Genomic DNA, 23,441 nt, shown 5'->3' with positions numbered 1-23,441 from the left:
CTACAACTGGCAAAATAACAATGACTTATTTCCGGAATGTCACATGTAAAACAAAGTTGTCCATTTGACATACAGTGAGTGTAACATGAACCATTTTCCTTGCCTATCAGTTAGCAACAGGGCTGCCGCGAACGCGTTACCTGATCACCTTACAACAAACACTTGCACCGCAGTATTCATTGAACACGACCACGCCAAATACAAAGAAACAGCCCTATCCATTTGCCAGCACGTTGGAATAGGTTAAGTCTTCACACGTACAATCACCACGAAAAATGGAAATTAAGAAGCGATTGATCTAATACTTCTGAGGGTTTCCAAGGGCGAAACATTTATAAAAAAACATATCGTCTTCTCTCTCATTCTTATTCAAATAACAGAGAGAAAGCGATGATAAGAGAATTAGATACCGAGAATAAAGACAGTTGTAACTCCTATACTAAAGCACTATATCATTTTTGAAATACTTCAAATTAACAGCTCACATTATCACATGTTCGAAAAAAACGTTAATGTAAATTATCTCTACGCGAAACACGCAAACAGCTTTCGTCTGGAAACGTATGTAAATCATGTATATAAAAACTAACAGCCATTCAAACGAAGCTATTATTTCTATTAATTAAAGTTTTATAAAATTACAAGATGTCGTCCGCTATTCCTTCAGCGCAGAATTGAAAATAAAAATTAGTAGCCTATGTGTTCTTTCAGACTATGTTCTACATCAATGCCAAATGTTATCGAGATCTGTTAAGCCGTTTTAGAGATACTTTTCTGTAATCTATATATATAAAAGAAAGTCGTGTTAGTTACACCATTTATAACTGACTGATAAACCGATTTGACTGAAAATTGGTGGGCAGGTAGCTTAGAACTAGGAGACGGACATAGGAACTCTTTTATTTTGTGTGCATTTTTTTTATTCCACGCGGACGGAGTCGCGGGTAAAAGCTAGAGTATTATAAAAATTCAAGGGTACAAAAATTTGTAAGTTTATTCTTCTAGTAATTTTCTATACTTATATCGCAGCTCATTTAAATTTCGTGTAATACAGTTGTTTATTATATTTCTACAATAACAAAACATTAAGTACTATTTACAGAGAGCGATAAAGTTATTTGCTGTTGACACCCGTGAACTGGCACCTGCTGGTTTAAACCGATCTGTGACCGTTTGACCACGCCACAATCAACCCACTAAAGCCGTATTGAACAGATTTGTTATGCTTTCTATAAGTTTTCACTGACTAAATACACCTGTACAAAACATATACTTATTTTTTAATGAATGAGATGAATATGTTTTTGTAGCACCTTCATGTGTCTCGGCAGTACAAACATTACCGTGGGTTGCCACGAATGAATATGATACTAAATATTTTGTGGCAAACAGCGCTTGTTTTGAATTAAGTAATACGCACCACAATAAGATCAGAAGTCCGATTACGTAACTGTAGCGTTAAAATATAAAAAAGTTTTCTTTGTGAAATGACCTAAGAAGGCTAGTATATTGTTTTTTTAAATAAGCTAGCTAACTGCAGTGCGTTACATTCTCTGCAACAATATCTTGTTATTTTGCATGCATTGTAGATTCAGATACGTATAACATAATGAATCATGATTCAAATTCCAAGATTACACAAAACGACTCATGTCTTGCACGTTAACAAATACCTGTGAAAAGCATATCGTGACATGGGAAACTTTACTTTAACTTGATAGCTCTAATTAAAATTTGCGTATTACATCCAAGGATACCAGATCCTACAAATAATAAACACTACCACAACGGACCAAGGTCCACAATAAACCACAATAAAGAGGACTTTTTTATTACGGCTACGCCAAGTACAACCTTATGCTGCCTTAATGGATCTCCCAATTCGAATACGCTTTAAATGTTCTAAATTCGACGCCCCCATCGAAAAATCCTGTAATGCACTCTTACCGGGTTCTTGCTTTTCCGTGGAACTCGGCATCTAAAGGTCCTATTACACGTTGTGATTTTTTTTTACATTTTTCTTAATGTTAGTTACGGAGATAAAAAGTCATTATTGAAACAGATTTTTTTTATTTCCGGTATTATCATTTTATCTTCATGGCAAAGAATATGCCCGGAATACACGAATGAAAATTAAATACAATGTAGCTATAAAAATTAGCTTTATTTTGGTATCTAAAAGATTCTTGTACAATAATTATTGATGAAGTTATTAAAGAAATAAGGTTTTTTGATTCTTCTGAAAAATTTTATTTTTCTTATTACGGGGTTATTCGGTGGAGGAGTCGAATTGTGAAATTCTGGATTAAAAGCTACAAGCTACAAAGCTTAATCAACCTTTATTACGTCATCAATACAATACGACTCTTTCCTCCATGGTCAAGATTATTTCGTATTATTGGAATAAATTAAGTGACACTTTAATCGAGGTACATTTTTCGACGGAAGCTTATGCTTTGGATTAACTGTTAAAAATGTCTGGGCTAAATAAAGTGTGCTAGGCTAACGCCGTAATTTCATTCGTCTATGTGTTAAATAGTCTATATTGTTGTTAATAAATAAATAAAAAATGTTGCTGACGGTAATATCTTGGTAATATTAATATTATTTTGCATGTTACATGCACGGAATACAATCGCCTAGAAATGCGCGTAATCATGCGCACGCATGCAGGCGTAAAAAAATTATTGTCTTCATGTTTGATTACGAAATTTAAAAATTTTATTGCGTTTAGTATGTTACTTAAAAATACAAATTATTTAAAACAAATATGTTGATATAAATACTATTTTAATGATATATTATGTTAATTTTTTGTATGTTTTTTGCAATAATTCCTAACTTATGTATTTTATAAGATTCTAATTACAAAAACAGAAATCTAAAATTATAAGTTTAATGCATTCATTATATTGTGTTACTTTGCTATGCTATTTACATGCATTTACCATAAATATATAATTAATACATAATAGCTAAAAAAATTGCCTTAAAATTGCAAGTCAAAGTAACTTTCTTTAGGTAAAGCCGTGCACACATATGCTAAATAAATCCTATCAGTTGTTATAAGTAAGTAAAGATTATGACCTCATTTAGATAAATAAAACAAGATGTGTATTGTATCATGCAGTAGGACAAATGAAGCCATTTAAAAAGTGCTGTAACAAGATTGTTGTAATTATTTGTTCGGATAATTATTATAGAGACAAGTCAACTCTACATTTAAAATTTAGCTATCTTAGATTGTCTTGCGGTGATAAGATATTTATTACTGTAATCTTGTCATTTAAGTTTTGATCTTCAGTGTATTAAATAAATTTATACGTGAGAAATTTCTTAACAAAGTGGAAATTCGGACAATGCATGTAAAGATATTTATGATTTGCAATTAATTTTTATAATATAGATCTAAAGTAAATTAATTATGAATCTTACCTGGAGGGCTATCAGTCAGGATTGTAATACCAGTTGGGTCAACATGTGGGGGGAATGCCTCATACAGATCCGGCTCCTCTTCGAGCACGGCGGACAACATGGCGGAGGGCATTCCGGGTCGGACAACACTCACACACTTGCACTATGACTAGACACTACACAACACTGCACCGGACTCACTCAAAGTTCTTAGCTCGCTCGGAACTCACACCAATGAGCATCCCTGAGCCATCGCTGGACTATCACCCATTTGTAAGTCCTGTTCGATCTAAGTCAAATCTTGCTGCACCATTTTTAAATCTAAAACAGACAATACTCATGTAATTACTGTAGACTAAAAAAAATATTATTTTATACCAAAATATTATCTAGAGATAATAATTTATCTATGTCGTAATGAAAGGGCTCTATTGACACGCAGGCTGAGGATTGGCAGGTAAATGGTTAATTGAATTTAAATATTGTTCCTATCAGCTGATTGCCGCCGCTGCCAGAAGGGGCTCAACAATATAAGTCTATTTTAAGAATACATGGCAGCTGATCGGGCACTCTTCAATGTCAGAAACGGGCGAGCGCCGCACGGTTTCTGAACGCGAAACACGAACTAAAATCTAGGGCGTGCACTCACCGAAATCCTGGCGATAAATGATGCGAAGCAGGATTTGCGACTCCGTATTTACCGCTTTGGTGTCCCTGCGGCAACTAAATCAAGTGGCTAGTTCCCGGTCCAATGTAATCTCGAATGGGATAATAGTTTCGAGTGGGAGCCGACGCTTCTGCTTTGTCACTTAACTCAGCCACTCGGTACATCACACAGATATATCTGATACTGACCATGCACACGGATGCATTGTGAGATCAATCACTGATATGCGGGATGATTCCACAACCCTTGATTCGTTTAATCAGGTTATTAATGTTTCCGGTGAAAGTCGCTTCTAATTTTTATTGAATTTTTTTTATGGTGTGTTGACAATTTTGGTACAGTCTAGGTATAGGTTTCAGTGGTAAAAATTTTACTGGGTGAAGGGAGCGGCACGTCTGCTTTATCCGCGATTTGCATGAACGTAAAACTACGTAAAATGTATAGTTATACACCAGTCACCAGTACACCGTCATTCAGTGTTCGGATTCGGTTCGGAGTTTGCCGAGTTTGCGTTCGGTGGTTCTCAAAGAGTATAAAAGGAGGAAAGGTGCAATGTTTTTGTATATCTATACGGAAAAGCGAATGGGTACATCGGTCCATATAAACCAAATAAAGATATGGAATTTCAATAGATTAATGAATAAAATAAAATTAATTTTTAATTTCAAAAATATGATAGGCGACGAAATATTTCTGGCTCGGTGACAGTGGCGTTGTTATCGCAACTAGGTCTATGTCGCACTATGCCTTTCTTCTAGGAATTTAGTATCTTTATTATTGTTTAATGAAATGCACCTTATTTGATTAATGCATGATCAATATGACCTTGACTCGAACGAAATTGGGAGGAAAACTGCCTTTTGCTCACCATAGGTCATAGGTGTTGATGATCTACAGCTGACAACTGATCTCTATAAATGGACAAATCATTGCTTGGAAATGACAACTTTTGCTTCTTTTCGACTTTAATGCGTCTTTTGAAGTTACAGTTACAGGCAGTTAATTGTATCTCTACTATTAGTTCGAATTCTCACCACTCCTATAAACCGCTACCTTCAGGGTCAAAATTTCGAAAATCAAACAGGCACTAAACATTACGACTTACAGCCTATCCATTTGTAGAAGTCTATGGATGTTTATGATTTATAACAGAAGTTAAGGTTTTATTCACATTTGAGGGTCAAAAGTTAAGCCGATTTTAATAATGGATGTATGTTTCTGAGAGAATTTTTCGTATTATCTATGTAAATTTGAGCTGTTTACATAATTTTAGAGCATATACATAATTACTTTTCTCATGCGTGGAAGCCTAAGCTTTTTTGACTAGCTATTCTATTTACTTCTTACTATTTGACGTTCTTCTTTATGGTACTCAAATTGAATCTTTTTGGTCATTAGTAAAAATTGTCATTTCTTCAGTGTTGCCTACATAGACGATTTGTCACCAATTAGGCTTTCTTGAATGGAAATCGGCAACATAAGATTCTAAATGAACACTGGTCGCCTTTTAGGCTACTTGAGGAACGAGGTCTTTATGTTCGTTGAAGGGAAGATTCACAACACTACTACCACGCAACCACCTATAGTGATCTTTATTTACTTACGCTTACACTTTTACCTTTTACTTACTCATAGCGGATTTTTTGCGTTTGGGCTACCTTATTTACTATTAAAAATTTGAGAAAAATCATATTCGGAGCTGTTGGCAACACTGATTTCTTCGATAAACGACTGTACGAAACAAAACTTGTAATTTTGTCGTTTTGATTTCGTTCACTTTCGACAGTTTTCATTTTATATTGTAAAAAAGTTTTTTTTGCGTTTGGACTACCTTACTTACTATTAAAAATTTGGGAAAAATCATATTCGGCGCTGTTGGCAACACTGATCTCTTCGATAAGCTGCTACTACGAAGTAGTTACATACTCTTTGAGCTGCTGTACGAAACAAAACTTGTAATTCTGTCGTTTTCATTTCGTTCACTTTCGACAGTTTTCATTTTAGATTGTAAAAAAGTTTCTATAATATGAAGTTTTTTTGATAGACAAAATACGGAATAATGTCAACTACGGAAACAAATTGTTTACAAGGTAATATTTTTGCTAAGCATTATAAATCAATTCATTTGTGGTATAAAAAATTTAATGAATAATTAATTTGCAGAGACTGTGACAGTGTTAATCAATGCTATTGGGGATAGTGAGAATTCCGTAAATAATGTTGTAATTAAGTCCCTAACGAAAATAGCAAACACATATCCGAATGAAGTGATAGAAATATTTAGTGATTTTTATAAGAATAGCGCCAAAGTCAACACTACGCAGCTGAGTAATATTGTTAAGTGAGTATACAACGAAATTCCATTTCCATGGTTGAAAATAAGTCTTATAAGAACTACCTAAAGTCATAGTTCATTGCTTCCGACCATATTTTCATTAAATTTTGTTTAACATTTTAAACAAATTGTATATTTAGGCAAATGCTTTATAGTTAACAGCTAAATATTATATGCCACACATACATTTCACCTTTTTAGCTTTTTGTGACCTTGCTAAGTTAATCAAGATAGATATAAATATTTAGAAGCAATTCTTTTAATACCTTGATCTATACAATAATAAAACTAAAACTAGTTGGTGCCTCTATTTAATTTCATTTTATTTTACTATATTATAGTACTGCAGATGAACAAAGATTCATGTAAGTTGTTACAAACCCTTTTTATTACAATAAGAGAATTAATATTACATTTTATTTATTTCTTAGCTATTAGCTTTTTAAAAGTTTTGATGTATGTTAACGGAAAAACATTGATATGCCTATTATATTGTCTATGTCTGAATGTTTTTGTATTGTTTTTGGAACACAGATTGTTGTTCTTGGTTGGTATAAATGTTATTCTTGTCCTTTAATTTGCACTAAAAGTTCTTGTTGACATCTTTATATTTATTAAATTAGCATCACAAGATTAAAAAAAAAAACTTTAATTTATTATATATCAGTTCTTTTTACATTTTCATTAGATTTTATTATAAATGTGCTAGCAAACTTATGTCCATATTAATAATTATATTACAGCTAATTTTTACTATGGTATATAAACAATATTACATAACATTTAAGACTTGAAATTTTCCATACAAAATATTATTACTAAGAACTTAAAGAGTACATTTAAAAGAGTGAAATGTAATTTGCTGCAAAACATTTAATACTGTGAGTGAAAGGTACAATCATTTACATTAACAACCCATCAAAATAGAACACAAGTACTGTCACCATAAGAGCTGCAAGATATGTTATAGTAATATTTAGTTATGTTGGCAGTTCTTTACTTTGCATGAGTTTCTGCACGGAACACAATTTTAAGTGTAGCATTGTAGAGGAATGCAGGGGGGGCACTGTGCATGGTACCTTAGACTGCCAAGATATTTGAAAAGAACTGTACTATGATAAGTTTAACTTTATTGCATTGTTAATTAAAAAATTGGTCAAAAATCACTCTAATGAATACTTTAGTAAAGTATAAAAAATTACTTTGATTTTGCCTCTACCTAGTTCAGTAACAATGTGTATATAAAACTTTATGTTGTTATTAACAGGGTTTTAGAACAAACATGTGTGAATCAAGTGAAGAAACTAAATTCAAAAACGGCAACGGATTTGGTGAATTCAATGCTTCGGGCAATGACGGAGAACACGGCTTACGAGCCTATCATACAAATGGGAGCTTCGTCAGTGCTGGTTGCTGTCAGCCATGAGTACTTGGATATGGTAATTATTTTTAATTGACAACTTTATTTCCAATAAAGATTTAACACTTAAATTACTTTCTGCTAATCCAATATGGGTATATTAAATGTCTGACAGATTTTCTGATTATAGATGTTAACATTTCGTATTAGAATAATTAATATTCAAAGCGAAACCTGCCGGGGTTTATGTATACTAAACATTAATTCTTGATCTCGCCACACTTCTATTTAATGAATTGATTATATGTGTATATATATAAAAATGAATCCCTATATACCTTGGTCACGCCATCACGTGTGAATGGCTGGACCGACTTCACTTTTTTTTTGTTGTTTGTTATTGTCAGGAGAAGGTTTTTATGATAGAAAAAATTTAAAAAATTTAGATGGATGTATAATGATGTTTTTTTGAAGGTATCTTCAGAAAGGCTTGATGGATCTTAATGAAATTTTATATAGATACTAGCTTTTACCCGCGACTCCGTCCGCGCGGAATAAAAAATAAAAAACGGGGTAAAAATTATCCTATGTCCGTTTCCTGGTTCTAAGCTACCTGCCCACCAATTTTCAGTCAAATCGATTCAGCCGTTCTTGAGTTATAAATAGTGTAACTAACACGACTTTCTTTTATATATATAGATAAAACATAGTCTGGAAAAACATATAGGCTACAAATTAAGTTTTTTTTTAATTCCGCGCAGACGAAGTCGCGGGCGACAGCTAGTTTACAAATAAAAATTTTGTTTTGCTAATAAAGGATTAGTAAAAATTTACAAAGTACATGTGCTATTAGTGGATATCAATACTGGCAATAATTTATGTTAAACTAGCTTTTTCCCGCGACTCCGTCCGCGCGGAATAAAAAAAAAAGAAAAGAAAACGGGGTAAAAATTATCCTATGTCCTATTCCTGGTTCTAAGCTACCTGCTCACCAATTTTCAGTCAAATCGATTCAGCCGTTCTTGAGTTACTGCCGTTAATGGTGTAACTAACACAACTTTCTTTTATATATATAGATAGATGTTATGATTTTGTTAGTGAAGTTGCACAACATTTTATGTGTGTGGTGCTTTTGTTATTGTATCAAAGGTAAAACCAGGTTCAAACATAAACCTAGTCGAATTCACTGCAAAAGAGGCATTAACACATGTAACTGGCTGATGATGTTATTTTATTATCTGTGGATTTATTTTGAAAAGTTTCAGTGTTTAAATTGTTTACACGGACATGTCTGTTTTTAATAAGACTTCGATTACAGCCTTATAAAGGTGAAATTGTTAAGATAGCATTCTATTTTTAAACATTACAAACAGAATCATAAGAGAACGCGTAAATAAAGTTTAAGATAAACATGTTTTCATTCCAAGCTCTGGAACAGACTGCATGATTCATGCGCTAATGTAAATATATTGCCTTTGTTTGTACGCCATGTGCATGATTTGTATTATCTCTTCAGATATCAGAGCTCACAAAGTTAATAACATGTGTTAGGCATTAGGATATTGTGTTACCTCAGATGAAATAAACAATTTATTGTTTTTAACACTAATCTTACTAATAAACGCGAATGTTTAGATGGATGGATGGATAGATGGACGTATGTTTGAAGGTATCTCCGGTACGTCTCAACGGATCTTGATGAAATTTGGCACAGATGTAGAACATAGTCTGGAAGAACACATAGGCTATTGATTACGTTTTTTAATTCGGTGCGGACAGAGTCGCGGGTAACAACTAGTCAAATAGTACAAACATGTATTTTTCCATTTAACAATCAAGTCTAAAAAAGTCATCCGAAAGATTTACAAACTCTTAAAAGGTTTTAATAGTAGATATAATACTGGTGGTTAATTATGAATAATAATTGAATAAATGTTAACAACTGTAAGGATTTAAGGTTTATTTAGACGACTACTTATCACGGAATATATTACAAAATATAACAAATCACACAAACAACATTGAACAAACATTGCTTGTATTGTAAATTATAACCTGACATGTAGTGATAAGTTGGTTATTTATTCATAGTCTAAAGTCTAAATGAAAGTATTCTGCGTGTCAATAATAATAAACTTACAAACAAAATATGATCATGTACATTAATTAGCTGTTGGTACATTACAAATTGTACTATGATATTGTATAGGTACTTAGGCTGCTCATCAACCAGCTGTCGCCGGCGTCAGTACCACACTACGCCATCGTACACACGCTAGGTACGCTCGCCGCGGTCAACACGCACGGCGTCGTGCCGCATATTAAGGAGATTCTAAGCAAAATGCTGCCCCTTCTTACACTAGTCAAACACGACGGCGTCAAACAGGCCTTCGCTTACGGTAAGTAGAAACAATAAAGAAGAAAGGACTCCATTGAGATAGGTAGTTTTCATTTTTACAAATTTTTTACAGCATTCGGTCACTTCGCCGTCGCCGTCGCTGAACAGATTGGCGACAATGTTCAGACTGACAACATTACATCCATCAAAGAAAATTTTGTCACAGAATTCTCCATAATATTCGATGTACTTTACAACCAGTGGCTCTCATCTCACGAACCTAAAGTATCTGAATCGATATTAGAAGCGCTCGGCCCAATAACTAGACTGATATCTGAAAGGCAGTTCAACGAAACTGTCAACAAATTTGTACTTTCGTTGCTTGCATTGTATCGAAAACCAGCATTGAACTTCTACTACATAAGTCAATGTATCTCCTATCTGCTTTCACCGTCGGCTTTGAACCCCAAGTTGACACTAAATGACAATGTAATAACTGCTATTAATCACGCCATGTTCAATTTGATCCTCGTCGAGCCGGATTATGATCAGCCGCACACTGTTAAAAATCATTTCGAAGTTTTAAGATGTTTCGATCACATGGCCGGACAGTTTCCCGAACAGACCATCGAGGGTCTTCTACATCACTGTAAAAATAACCACGAAAAAGATAGAATGAAGGCTGTGATAATATTGACACACTTGACGACGTCGTCGCAAGTCTTTATTGATAAGTACGCTGTTAAATTTATAGCTATTCTGAAAGTTATGATTACTATGGAACAGAACGTGAAAATGAAGAAATTGCTTATGAAAGCGATCGTAGGTTTAGTTTATAGAAATTGTATAACGACATCCGAAGACTTCTCTATGGTCGAGTTTATCATCAAACACTGTGGCTACGAAGGACCTGCCAACATTCCTAAACAGGACATATTAGATCTGCACGACACTTGCAGAAGTTCCTTAATACTTATGTGTAATACAGTAACGAGTGTCAGAACGCAATTTCGAAATCTATTACTTACTGCGTTAACTGTTGAAGAATTTACTAGTTCAATGGCTACAGTGAGTCATTGTTTAACTTCGCTTCTGCAAAACAATTCCGATGTTATCATAGACGAGCCTACAGACAAAACTATTGAAGTCAAAATTAGTGCAGATTTAGTTTTTGTTAGATGCATAATACACCTCGTCGATCCCAATGAGAAAGAAAAGAATAAGAGTTTGTTGATATTCTTGGAGGAATATTCTGGCGATGTTCATAAGAATTTGAAGAATTCTTGGACGGTCGAAATCCAAAGATTGTTGAAGTTCGTCGATAAGAATGAATCTAGGGATCAGTGGCACGGCATGTTACTGGACATGTTGGTGTCCGCCATCGAACAGGTGAATAGCAATAAATGGGTGGAGACGATAGCGACATTGCTCTCACAACAGGTTTTAAGCAAGAAACAGTCCCCAATGATAAAAGGCGTATCCTTACAGTACTTGGCTATTCTATCTTGTCACATGTCCAACGCGGCGGCCGTCGAAAAAGTTTTGAAAATAATAATCTTCTCCTTAAAAGCGATACCTTTAGAGAGTTGCGATTACGTCAGCAAAGCAGTCGGTATAGCATCCAGGCAGCACGGGGAAGACGTCATGAACGAGCTGGATGCAATCTATAAAGAGAATGAGGCTAAGAGAGGCAGTAAAATGTTTAACTTCTTTTCACCGAAAAGTGCCAAACACGAAACTGAAATTAGTGTAGTGAAATATGCAGCCATTTCTTGTTACGGAAAGATAGCCAACGAGTGCTTGGACGTACATGTTCTGGCCCGCCTCGGAGAAAATGTAACATCTATTCTGCATGAAACATTGAAGTCCAATCCACCGTTTGATTTGTGCAAAGCCAGCGTGACAACACTGTACGAAATTAGCAAGGCGCTTCAACCCGCGTCACATCATAGCATCACGCTGCGAAACCGTTGGCAATTATTAAATGCTGTCTTATCACAAATCTACAACTCAAACATCGACGGTCGCAACGTGGAACTGTACCCAATAATAGTGAAAGCTTCGAAAGCCCTGACGAAATTACAGAAAGGAATATTACCCGAAGAGAGGAATACTATACTGAGAGTTTTATTCGGAAGTATTTTCGAAGAACTGTCATCATTTAAGCACAAATATGAAATAGAAGGGAACAGGGATAAAAATGATTTATTGGCTAAAACTTTGAACGATTCGTTGACTCTACTGCATCAATTGATAAGAGAATTGATAATACAATCGACATGTTTAAGCACAATCGATGATCTAATGGGACTTTTGATGGAGTGGATACGTAGTGATTATGATGAGATCAGATCGGCGGCCATGCTGATCCTTCAAGTTGTTTTCGACTCGTACATTAAAAATGTAAAGCTGAATTACGAAACTCCGAGTAAATTCGGTCAGATGGGATATCTACTAGGGATACTGGTGCCGGGCGTCGCCGATACTAACTTCCAAGTGAGACTGACCACAGTGGATTGCATCAAATTGATTATTCAAACGCAAGATTTGTACGAAGGTCTTATTATGGAGGCGGACAATGAATGTCTGGCGAGTCTCACTCACCTACAGAATAATATACTGACCAATGATCTGAATATGATAAGTGATTATTGCACGATACTGTGTGACACTATATCATCGAAGATACCTCATCATCATATGATGCAGTTCATAGAGAGTTTGTTGGAGGGATACGACAGCCAGGAGTACAGGAGTGTGGGGATCAGTGCGGTGTTGAACGTTCTATTCACGAAGAAAGGTCAGGATCTGTACCAGAACATCGAGAGGATAGTGGAGGTGATGCTGACCAAGATGGATGAGGTTAGCGAGGATGCCATGGCTCGGCTGCTGGCGCCGCTGACCTCACTCACGAGGCACCACTCCAATGCAGTCACAGCTGTACTGCTAACACAGAAGTTGCCGCTGAAACCGTAAGTTTTGTATTGTTGTGAAAATGTTTTTTTTTAATCAAAATTATTCATTTTTCCTCTAATCTGACTGTCTCTATTGTAGATCAGTGATGGCGTGTTGGCGGTGTCTAGCAAGCGACGAAAGTCTTTCAGAAGCTATTATAGACAACTTCCTCAGACTGATGACGTCTATCGAACTATACGAGGACCCATACCACATCACCGAAACTCACATCGCCGCGCTGCAACCGCTCACTGTGAGTCTCACTCTATTTCATAAATATAGAAAAGTTTTTTCTGTTTAAAAAGAAAAAAGTCCCTTTTCATGTTTGTAATTTCAGCTGATAAGTGCGCTCGGTGAAATGTTACAAGTGCCGTCAATGAAGCAGCTCTGTATCGCGAAGTTCTCCGACATGTTCACGGTGCTGTACACGACGTTGGCGTGTTACCTGGAGGCGGCGGCGCCCGCCTACACCGTGCCCAGCGGCGGCCGCGAGCGCTTCGCCATCGTACCCAACAGGGACGCCATCAAACTCTCCCCCGCCAAGATCACTCTTCACACATTCAATGCATTCCTAGACCATGCCGACTGTCAAAAGGTAAGTGCTGGTTTCATGTTTTGGATGTGTTGCTAAAAACTTATTTTTTTTTTTGCAATTTCTAGATAGGAAGTCGACTGACCTTGGCGCGAACGCAATTGTACTGTTGTTTGGCTTTGCAACGCAGTTTGGTAACTTGATTACAAGTTGTTTCGTCCGTTTTCAATCTTTTTCGCTCGCATCCACAGTTTTGTGGTGGTCACTGAGAGATTCCCTTTAGCGATTTAGTATGAGAGTTGTTTACCAAGCGACGTGAGGTGATCATTACATAATGGCGTCGTGTAGGTGAGAGAGGCGTGCTCGCTGTGCCTGTCGGTGGAGCACGGCGAGGGCACGCTGGGCGAGCTGGCGGCGCTGCTGGCGGGCGCGCTGGCCGGTGCCCGGCTGGCGAGCTGTGCGGCGCGGCTGGCGCGGTGTGCGCGTGCGCCGCTGCCCCCACAGCGCTGCGCCGCCGTCGCGCTCCTCGCCAACCTGCTCGACCAACGGTCGGTAGATATACACGTAACGGCAATGGAAAAGTACCACCACCATCTTAATATACCGGCAGACAGTTTCACGTTGTTTTCGATGTATAAATATTAAAAATTCACTTCTGTTTTAATTATTTGAAAACGCTTCTAATTTGTCTTTCAAAAAGGTTGGCAACCAAACTACGTATTGATTTGTTTACTTATAAAAGAAAAACAGACGTCAATCGAAATGAAATTGAATTAAAAAGTACTAGTAATTTGATTATATTCCAGTTGCAGCGATAACCCGGTGTTGGCGGAGACGATCCTGGCGACGCTGAGCACGGGGTGGAAGGATGAGCACCCGCGAGTGCGCGCCGCCAGCCTGCGCGGCGCCGCCAACGTGGCCCGTCTGCCGCACGCGCTGCGCCACGCCGCACTGCCCGCCGCGCTCAGCGCGCTCAGCCAGGGCATAGATGCACAGAAGACACAGTTAGTTGTTGCTTTGGTCCTTCGAGTTTAAGTCCTTCGAGTCGGATATATCTTTAGTGATTACGATCGTTTTTAAGTCTTAAAAATAGATCTTTCTTTGATGCTTAACTTTAGTAACGTTGTTAATATTTTCATTCAGATTGCCGATTGATAACGTACCTCTGGCCGCCATCCAAGGTCTGAGCTGTTTACTGATAGAGCTGGAGACGTTAGACAAGGAGTTTGACCGCGAGCTGCTGTCGATATCGCAGAAGATACGTCCGTTCATGAACACGGAGTGCTCTCAGCTGCGGGAGTCTTCCATCAGATTGTTCGGCATCATCTCCACCAGAGTCAGCTCGGAGACGCTCCTCGAACAAGCTGTTAGTTCCCTACCCTGCTTCTTAATGCATTTGTGTGATAACAATCCTGCTGTTGTTAGGGTAAGTTTCATAAACAACTTTATCTTATTAATATTTTAAATGTGAATGTTTTGATGGATGGATGTTTATTTGAAGTTATCTCCGGAAATTTGGCACAGATGTAGAACACTGTTTGGAAGAACACATAGGCTAATGTACGTTTTTTTTAATTCGGCGCAGACAGAATCGCGGGTAACAGTTAGTTATTATGTATATAAAATACAATAAATAATATGTTGAGTAAAAAGTAGTGACCTAAATATATACCTAATATAAATCGTTGATGAAGATAAGGTTTAAAATCTTTTAATTAAAAGTTTTTATATACGTAATAGTCTATCTCATAAAATGCAATGCAAGTTAATTCATGAGACAGTGGACTTTTTGTTGTTTTGAATTTGAATTCTTAAATAGTTTTTGAATTGAAGAACATACGAAATAGACAATACCAGTCTAAAAAAAATTGTGTAAACAGACATCAAATACCGTTATATTCGAAGATTGTCAGTGAAAGACCAGACTTAAGTCCAAAATATATTATTCTAAATTAGGGATTTCCAAAGTCGTCGATATTGAACTTAAAGCATTGCTAATTCTCACTTTGTCTTCTTCTATTGACCTAAGTTAGAATGAATAATAATAATATTTGATATTTAAAGTAGGTAATTTGGCCATAGGGGTCTGTGGTAACGGTTCATTTTGGAAAAGGGGGTCACTTGTCCAAAATAGTTTGGGGATCCCTGATTTAAACAGTTGTTATCATCAAAAATATCTTTTAAACAACATGTGATATTTCAGGCGAGTAAATTTACATTACGTGAAGTATTCAAAACATTGAATGTAAAGAAGTCGAATGAGTTCGTACAAGCTCACCTCCTGGACGAGGGCCGGCTGTTCCTGGACCAGTTCCTGAGCGCGCTGCTGCGTCTCCTGGCGGAGGAGATGCCTCGCTGTGTGCCAACTTGTCTGCAGGCCGCTGTCAACTACCTGCACTGCACCAGCGAGGAGATGAAGCCACATCCTCCGCTGTTGATAGGTCAGTTCTACTTCTTAACTCTCCCCACCACCCCTTCCTTAATCTTTTTACCAACTTATTGACTCTCTTCTCTTCTGAAACTTAAAAGCACGTGTATTTTTTCCAAATTAGTAGTGAAATTTACAAAATGATGATTTTTTCATTAAATTTAAGTTAATCTTTCAGAAAATATATGCATGTGATATTTTATTATAGGTCCTTCTTCTTAATTGTGATGTTTCGTGATTTTTCTCTGAACCCTTCCCTCCATTCGTGTATCACAGGATTAATGAATGACTCTTAAAAAAAAAGGGATAGGAAAGGGACATATTCCACATCACTTTTGTCTAAAAAAGAGATCGCATTTTAATTGATGATTCTAGGAAATCAAATAAAAGAAAGAATAATTACTAAAAGGCAGATAAAAAAATTCAAAAAAAATATCTAGATAATTATATATTTTCCTCAGGTTTATTGTACGCGGAACTTAACCGTATACAAGAGAAGACATCAGAAGAAATAGATCTAGATCCAGATATAACAAAAAGTGCTAGAACTCGTTTACTTCAGTTGATCAAAGATCCAAATCCGGTTGTGAGACAGAACTCGGCTCTGGCTCTTGCTAACATATGTCTGGTCTGCGCTCATCATGAATGACCACGTCATATGGTCAATATTGTACCACAAAGACCATATGACCATATGATGGTGAAGATGGTGATAAGAAATGGACATGAAATAAATATTTGAAGATATAAAAAACATACAAAAAAAAATGTATTCAGAGTATTTTTGTTGAGATCATCCATACATCCACAACCATACAGAAGACAGGCGTCAAGTAGAAGTAATTCCGCGTACAGTCTGATGAGTGTGGTGACGGTGGCTTAATTTTAATCCTCTTTCCCTTCCCACCCATTTTCTTATAAGGAAAGGATGGGAAGGGGAGGTGTATGTGAAGGAGGAAGAGATGCATAGGAAGGTTAAATATTCTCTTTTTGTCTCCTCCTTCGTCGATTTAGGCAACGCGTCTACAATTGCGAATGTCTATGGGCAGCGGTCGCTTCGCCATTTCGACGAATTCATGTGGTCACTTGCTCGTTTGCCAAATTGTAATATAAAAAAAAACAATTACATACAAAAATGCTTGTCACCTAACAATTTGATAAAATGACACAAAAGTATTTGTCTCTCGCTTACTTATTCAGCGCCCAAACGACATTAATTGATATTGTAGGGCAATCTTACTTCTTACTAATATTATAAATGTATGGATGGATGGATGTACAGCTCAACGGATCTTGATGAAATTCGGCACGGATGTAAAACATAGTCTGGGCTACTTATTACTTTTTTTTTAAATTCATGAATGAACATTAAAATAACTAAATAAAATAGCGAAAATAAAACATTTAACAGACACAAGAAGGATTGATTTTAGAATATATTACAAAAATATAGAATCATGAGTAAAAAACGTATCTAAAAAAAATACAGTCGAATTGATAACCTCCTTGTTTTTGAAGTCGGCTAAAAAAAATCCGTTAGTTTTGACAAAAGATTGGTATTGTGAAGTTCATACATTATTCATACATTTCTCATACACGTTTTATGTCGTTCCACTCATAAATATAAAACATTAACTATAAGCATTTAATTAATATGTTTAATTTGTATATTATGCTATTTACTTCTAGCATTTTCACACCAATTTGGTGTTACCACGTTATTTTTAAGTGAATTTGTTGACAGATTGTTTTTTTTATAAGCCAAGGAACAGACAAAAGGTATTTATGCTTTCAAATGTGTTATTTTTGTAACCGTTCTTTTGACTTCATAAAAAAGCTTCTAAATTTATTTTAACACATGTTATTACGATTTATTCATATAAAAATAATTTTGAAAGAGTTGGCATTGAATGTGTGGCCACCAAATAATAGTGTACATACATTATATGTAATTGCAGTTATTGTTAAAAATTTAAAAAACATGTTAATCTTAAAAGTTAAAAAAATGTCTATAATGTTTGACGAGTGTTACAGTGAGACTGATAAAAAAATTAAAAATCTTATAAAAAAAAACCATAGTTTAGTTATTTGGTATGAAATTGTTAACCAAATGTTATATATTATATATTGTAAGGCTTATTTATATTCACGAAACCTATAGTAGTTTAATGTCATATGAATAATCAAACTCAAACTAAAATTGAGCTGTAGATCAGCACATACTTCGCATATATATATCAATCAGATCATTGAACAGGCAGCAGATCAGCTCAATTTAATAAATCTATGCGACTCACATAGTTATATCACATCATATGAGTTGTGAACTGTCAATTTAGTAGTTGATCCGCAGCTCAACTGTTAAAGCCAATGTGAGTTAAACTTTTGAACCGATTCACAACCGATCTAAACACATCCACGTATGAACATTGGCGTAGTATGACAAACTTTTTCGTTGTGTCAAACTTCATAGCATCTACCATGTGACATGCGTTTAGTAAGATTTTGTTGAAATAAAAAATCGAAAAATATGTAAAATATTCTGTTTTTTTTTTAATTAAGTTTATTTAAACGTTGTTATTGTATTATTTCGAAATTGTTATTTTTTATCGAATATTTGTGATATTTAAATATAAGTTTGATTTAAAGACGTTTTTTTTATTGTTGTATTTTTTTTAAGTGCTGATTTATATAATCATGAAAAGCCTTATGTAGTGTAAGTAAATGTTGAAATGAAATTCGAATTGTATATGAACGTTATTAAGCTTAATAAATAAAATAATTTGACTCGTGAAATGTTTATTTATTTAAAATCTACCTGTATATAAAACTAGGTAAACACTTAATTTCATCATGTAATAAATTATGATATAGAAATAAAAGGATTTTAATAAATAAATATAAAAAATACATTTTTAAAATATAACTAAATTGATATATTAAAAAAAGACCACAACGCCATAGCGCATTTTATCCGCATTAATAATCTGTATTTGTCTATGGTAAAGATTATACAACTATTAATTTGACAGTGAAATCAAACTGATAAAAAATTAATACTTTTTATGTCTTGCCTCGTTTCGGCCTCGTATAAAGCCAGAAGACTTTGTTAGCGTCGCAGTAGTCCCTGATCTGTCTCTGATCCCACGACGTTGTCTCCATACGCCATTCCGGAGATACGTACGGCTGCTTGTATTTCGCTATTGTTAACTAATGAAAAAAAATGATTAGTGATCATTTTAACTTGAAAAAATATTTAATTGATAAAACATATATTTATATGTGTAAAAATTCGAATCAATTATTTTATAAGAGAAGAGGGCAAACACTAGAGGAACCGCAGATATGTTGCCGGCCTTTAAGGAGATAGTTTGAAGACCCGAAGACAGACCGTTCTACAACGCGGCTGTGGGAAGCAGATTTTTTTTTTAAATTTTGTATTCACTTTAGGCAATCCAACTGCACATTTATCTTATTATCTCTTACTACACAAATTACCGGTGATGCCGGTGAATATTTTCCAAGCAACGGCGCCACGACGTTTGACACATCGGTGACAGGTTTGTAGTCTGTGGTCATTCGCGTAGTGTACGAACTGTTCATAAGCAGATTCCGTTTACTGAAAATTAATGTATTTGATATAGTTTTGTATTTCGCGGTTATTCTAACTTAAAACTTATTTTGATGAAATTGGTAATATTGTACAGTAGTTGTCAGAAATCTTTTCGGCTCCTAATTTCGTGTAGCGGGATGAGAGGGGACGGCATTGAGCAGTACTCCGATGACCTTGAGCCGCCAAGATATTTGAAAAGAACTATACTTACTCCTGGTCTTTCATGTCGTCCATACTAACGGCGGGAGTCATGACGAGTCGCGGTCTCGTCTTCCTCACATTCTCCAAATCTAAATCTTTTGGTTTCCCCTAAAAATAATATATGTCTATTTTCGTATATTCTATATTCGTTCTTATAATGCTTTTATTTGATAGAAATAGGTCTGTCTAAAAGGCATGGAAGGTTGTTTGAAATTGATAAGAAATCATTGATTTATAATTTAATATGTGTACTAACATAAACTGGTTGGATATGATGTGGATTTGTACGTAAAATATCTTTCCTCGGAATTGTAAAATCAAAAGGTGCTCGCTCTCCATCCCAGTCCCTCATAGTGTGAATATATTTAACATATTTCCATTTCTCTCGGATAAAAGGTTTTTTCTCTTGATATACAGTTTTTATTATCGGTTCTATCGCATTATCTCTATAATCATTGGTCATAGTAGTCCTATAGTTGTTTATCATAGAATCTAAATCTTTCAGTCGAGTAGTCATTGTGCAGTTTTTTTTACTGTATACGTTGAATTAAATCAAAAATAAAATAATCAAAATAAAAACTGTGACTACAAAATAAACCTCGAAAATACGATTATCAAAGAAATTGCTTGTATGACATAAAACGTCAAATTTTTTTCACAATTTTTTTTTTATAAAAGAGGGCAAATGAGCAGCGGGAACACCAAGGTGTTCATCGACGCCCATAGATACATCTGCAATACTAGAGGAATCGCAGATGCGTTGCCGGCCTTTGATTTTAAGAAACACATTATATTTAAAGTTTAATAAAAACTTGAAAAGGAGGTTACATTTGTTACTATGGTAAGATTCAAGTGTCCTATTGCCTTAGGAATCCTTGTGAAAAAGACGTGCAACAAAGTTAAATAAAAATGCATTAACATAAAATAAATTTATTTAAATTAAAACATTACAAGGTAAATAACATATTTATACGTTTCTTCTTCTTCTTCTCAGCCAAGTACGTCGTTTATACATTTAACAAATAGCTATTATTATAATTAAAAATCTTATGAAAATCATATAAGCTAATCAAAAATACCACTAGAAATTCACAAGGTTATTTCACCTGTGAACTGTTTGTGTATACTTATGTACAAAATTCTACCACAAGTTTATAAGCTAAGTTATTAACTCGCTAGATATCATTTAAAAACATAAACTTATAAAAACGCTGCAAACTTTTGCCGCAAACTACGTGATTCTTAAAATCTTTACCTGAAATATAAATGTAAATTAATATTATTAAAAATCACAAATCGAAGGGACTATATATGATAATTACGTAAATGACATTTAAATACATATGAAAAATAGATTTTTAATCTGGTCTTTTACAGAAGTGTTATATTTAAAATCGAGAAACTTACTTCGAAAGTGACAAAACATTTGTGGAATTCAACACTGCCTCCGTTTTGTCCAAAAATACATTGTCGGCTCGCAGTAACTTCTCAATTGTTTTCTATCCCATTTCATGGAGTCCATACGCCATTCCGGTGATACAGTAGGTGGTGCCATTTTCGGGAGATCTAACTAGAAATTAACAAGTCTTAAATGAGAACACCGAAGTAGGAACATCGAGCTAGGATTTGAATTCTTATAGTTATGATTATCTTCTAGAGTATTACGATCTTTTTTTTTTATTAAGAAACTAGTCGTGTAACTCCGGCGCTGTTTTTTTGTTCTTGTCACACAAAAAGTGAAAATTTTTACAAGAAAAGTGTTACTTTGTTATGTCTCGTTCACACCAGGCCAGCTCAGTAGGCCAGTCGCGCTCGAAATTAGCGCTGACATACAACTGGCCTAGCGACTGAGGACTCACCACTCGTGACGGAGCGTATTTCCCGCCCAAGGGTGCCTTCACTTCGGGCCGATCTTGAGTAAGCCGGAATGCTTTCCTTGTTTCCGAAGTATAAGTACTCTCCATCAGAATGTTTCGGGTTCTAAATAGTGATAATTGTTATGGGAAATGTCACTTGTTCGTATGTTGTGTTACAATTTAGATTTGTTAGTTTGCGTACATACAAAAAAGGTATGAATTGTTTTTTTTTTTACGCGATTTATGATTAAAACTTACATCTTGTCATCGACGTCGTCCACGACGACTGCAGGTGATATGATGAGACGAGGTCGTGTTTTTCTGACCTCATCCGCTCTCAAATCAGGTGCCTTTTCCTAAGAGTAGTTAATAAAGATGTTACATCGGAAGATATAAACCGACTAGCTCTAGCCCGCGACTACGTCCGCCCGGAATAAAAAAAAACATAATAAGTAGTCTTTGTGTTTTTCCAGACTGTGATCTACATCTATGCCAAATTTTATGGAGATCCGTTGAGTCTTTCTAGAGATACCTTCAAACAAACATCCATCCAAACTTCCGCATTTATAATGTTAGTAAAATTTGCTGTAGTAAAGCTATCAGAATGCATTTTTTTGGTAGATTACAAAAAAATACTTACGAAAGGTGGTTGTATACGATGAGGATTTGTTTGCAGGATCGGCTTCGCTCCGATCAATAAATCGAAAGGTACGCTTTTCCATTCGTTCAAAGTCTGAGTATATTTTATAGTGACTTCCCTTTTCTTATCTACGTTTACTGTTTTTGTATGCTTGTTCTCTGTGAACGCTGTTTTCGGGGTCGACTTTAAATCATACACTTGGAAGTCTGTCCTCGAAGTCGTTAAATAATCGAATATTAAAGAATTAACTCTCTCATTGCTGACGGACATTTTTTAAAGTTACAAATTATATTTGAAATATAAATCACAAACGATTCTAACTGTCAATGACATCTATGACACAAAGATTATGTAATATGAGCAGATATAGAAAAAAAACTCCACACATTAAATTAATAATTGCAGAATGATGATTTTCGTTAAAAAGAAAGCACGTGAAATAGTATATTTCATTACGAGTGCGGAAAGCCGGTAATTGCAATCCGCACATGTACGGAACAACTATTTTTAAAACAGTTACGAAAAAATGAAGCAATTTATTAGAATAATAAAAAAAATTTTTGGAAAATGGCGCCAGTAAAAGAAGAGTTCAAGCAGAGATTTTTTGTTTTCTTCACCCATTCTGGGTAGGCAAAAGGAGCTGTGCCTATACAGCCAAGTCTTCAGTAGATTTTTTTATTGATATGAAATAAAAATAACTAATTGAATCAAATCATTAAATCTGATATTGAAACAAATTAGTAGCTTTTTTCTAGAAATATTTGCATGAATCATAAAAATTTATATGAAATTAGTTTTGTTAAAACTTCGTGGTTGATTTTTTCTTTTTAATAGACATTATTTTGACAGTTGGGAAAGAGAACGTACGAGTTCGGAAAAGGTAAAGAAAAAGCTCGAGTATGTAACCCCACATGTAAAGCCCACATCCCGAACACTATACGTCCCTGCAATACGCCACTTTTTGAGCAACTGTACTAAAAAGACATGTAGTTTTTTTTACGTGCTAATATGTATCAAATTCAACGGCTCTAGTATTATATAACACGAAAAAAACTATGAAGGCATTGAACTGTTCTTGTTATTTGTGTCCGACGTTTTACGT

The 23,441-nt window shown here is 35.2% G+C and overlaps 3 protein-coding genes across 8 annotated transcripts in view; 1 reads left to right on the top strand and 2 right to left on the bottom strand.

Annotated features, from left to right (window-relative positions):
* The window catches only part of LOC106714258 (GTPase-activating protein skywalker), a 64,254-nt gene extending 59,665 nt beyond the window's left edge, over positions 1–4,589 (bottom strand). For 3 of the 6 annotated variants that reach the window (XM_045679409.1, XM_045679395.1, XM_045679392.1), the window contains exons 1-2: positions 4,064–4,589; positions 3,436–3,735 (exon numbers count right to left, since the gene is read on the bottom strand). In XM_045679409.1, coding sequence (XP_045535365.1) covers positions 3,436–3,547 — 112 coding nt within the window. In that variant the 5' untranslated portion in view covers positions 3,548–3,735; positions 4,064–4,589. The remainder of the gene's footprint in view (positions 1–3,435; positions 3,736–4,063) is intronic. The other 3 variants (XM_045679401.1, XM_045679389.1, XM_045679403.1) reach the window with 1 other exon arrangement.
* Positions 4,590–6,027: 1,438 nt separating this feature from the next.
* On the top strand, positions 6,028–16,821 carry LOC106712728 (maestro heat-like repeat-containing protein family member 1). Its single transcript, XM_014505367.2, has 12 exons — positions 6,028–6,171; positions 6,245–6,422; positions 7,684–7,855; positions 9,986–10,175; positions 10,248–13,086; positions 13,169–13,322; positions 13,407–13,664; positions 13,950–14,149; positions 14,408–14,605; positions 14,745–15,027; positions 15,805–16,042; positions 16,491–16,821. Exons 1-12 carry the CDS (start codon positions 6,141–6,143, stop codon positions 16,676–16,678), a joined length of 4,929 nt encoding a protein of 1,642 aa, XP_014360853.2. The 5' UTR covers positions 6,028–6,140; the 3' UTR covers positions 16,679–16,821.
* Positions 16,822–19,092: 2,271 nt separating this feature from the next.
* LOC106712729 lies at positions 19,093–22,609 on the bottom strand. Its single transcript, XM_045679844.1, has 8 exons — positions 22,340–22,609; positions 21,958–22,055; positions 21,703–21,823; positions 21,310–21,413; positions 20,100–20,376; positions 19,854–19,951; positions 19,528–19,648; positions 19,093–19,239 (listed from the first exon to the last, which is right to left on the bottom strand). Exons 1-8 carry the CDS (start codon positions 22,607–22,609, stop codon positions 19,093–19,095), a joined length of 1,236 nt encoding a protein of 411 aa, XP_045535800.1.
* Between the last annotated feature and the right edge of the window lie 832 nt (positions 22,610–23,441).

Source organism: Papilio machaon, chromosome 1 (assembly GCF_912999745.1).
Source record: "Papilio machaon chromosome 1, ilPapMach1.1, whole genome shotgun sequence".
Taxonomy (NCBI): Eukaryota; Metazoa; Arthropoda; class Insecta; order Lepidoptera; family Papilionidae; genus Papilio; species Papilio machaon.
The sequence above is the reverse complement of the archived record's forward strand: the minus strand, read 5'-3'. Positions and strand labels throughout refer to the sequence as shown.